This window comes from Tupaia chinensis, unplaced genomic scaffold, assembly GCF_000334495.1.
Source record: "Tupaia chinensis unplaced genomic scaffold, TupChi_1.0 Scaffold000134_1, whole genome shotgun sequence".
Taxonomy (NCBI): Eukaryota; Metazoa; Chordata; class Mammalia; order Scandentia; family Tupaiidae; genus Tupaia; species Tupaia belangeri.
Genome location: NW_006159603.1, coordinates 180,390 through 181,521, shown reverse-complemented (window position 1 = coordinate 181,521; position 1,132 = coordinate 180,390). Strand labels below are relative to the sequence as shown.

The following is a 1,132-nucleotide window of genomic DNA, read 5'->3' as shown; positions in this document are numbered from 1 at the left end:
CCTGCTGAGTGGACTTTCTGTTGTTTCTCTAGCCTATAGGTTTCTGAAAAGTCTGTTTCATGGGAAAAGTCCCTCTGAAGTTCAAATGATACACTATCTTTTTCTTTGCACATTTCCTTTGTCAAGTAATTACCAGTCTGGATATAAATATCTACAGTCCAGAGGACCTGGGAGCCTATTTCTGTCCCAGTAGCTAGTGGAAATGGGCCCCCCATATCACCTCCTCCCTCCAGATGTGCGATCACAGCAGGTTTGAGAAGCGGAAAACCCAGGGAGGCCACATTCCCGTAATTCTCCAACATCACATCCCTGTACAGGGCCCTCTGTGCAGGAGACAGGTCATCCCATTCCGTCTGAGTGAAGTACATTGCCACATCCTCAAAGGTCACCAACTTCTGAAACAACAGGTTCCTGCTGCCCCAGGGCCAATTCCATGGCTCAGACCCTGGGGCCAGGCTGTCAGGAGCAAGGCTGCCATCACTTGGATGGCCTCTCAGAGAAGGGCTGGAACTCTAAGAGTGGAAGGCTAGGAGCAGGGTTAAACAGGAGCACACTGTTGGCCACAGGAGGATTGGCAATTTTCTCTCTCTCAACTGGGTGGTATGGTCATGCGTGCTCATTTTACTTCTATATAGTTACATATATCCGGGACCGGGTGGAAGTGAGGGCCTCCGCAGTGGGCAGCTCCGCCGAAAGTCATATTTTTTGACATATTTTTTTTCTGTGTAAAAAAATGCATCATGTGGGACCAGCAGTAGGCATAATGGCTCTGTCAATGGACTCCCATGAAGTCGACCACGTTCTGAGTCCCAGACCTGGTGGCTTAAACTCCCGCCAGACGTGTGTACATGCGTGTCCAAAATCCTGAAAGGAGAATGGTGGAGAAGGGATTGCAGTGTGGCCACCCCCCCTGGGGGGTGATTTCTCACTTTCTGTCTCTCTGTCTCTCTCTTTCTGGCAAGCACATGCACCCTACAGCAAAAACCTCTAAAAAAAAATGCATCATAGCTTTTCAGACAACCCAATATATCATTTGCTTGATCAGTAGCATTTAAAGCTAAAGTATTTAATGAAATCTTATTAATATGTTTGAAATTGAACACCTTTAACAATAGAATATATTTGTATTTTG

The 1,132-nt window shown here is 46.6% G+C and overlaps 1 protein-coding gene across 1 annotated transcript in view; it reads right to left on the bottom strand.

The window, feature by feature from the left end:
* The window catches only part of LOC102487498 (zinc finger protein 23-like), a 5,159-nt gene extending 4,711 nt beyond the window's left edge, over positions 1-448 (bottom strand). Inside the window, 1 exon segment of the mRNA XM_014586421.2 lies at positions 1-448. Within this exon segment, the coding sequence (XP_014441907.1) occupies positions 1-368 (368 nt within the window). The 5' untranslated portion in view covers positions 369-448.
* Positions 449-1,132: the final 684 nt, after the last annotated feature.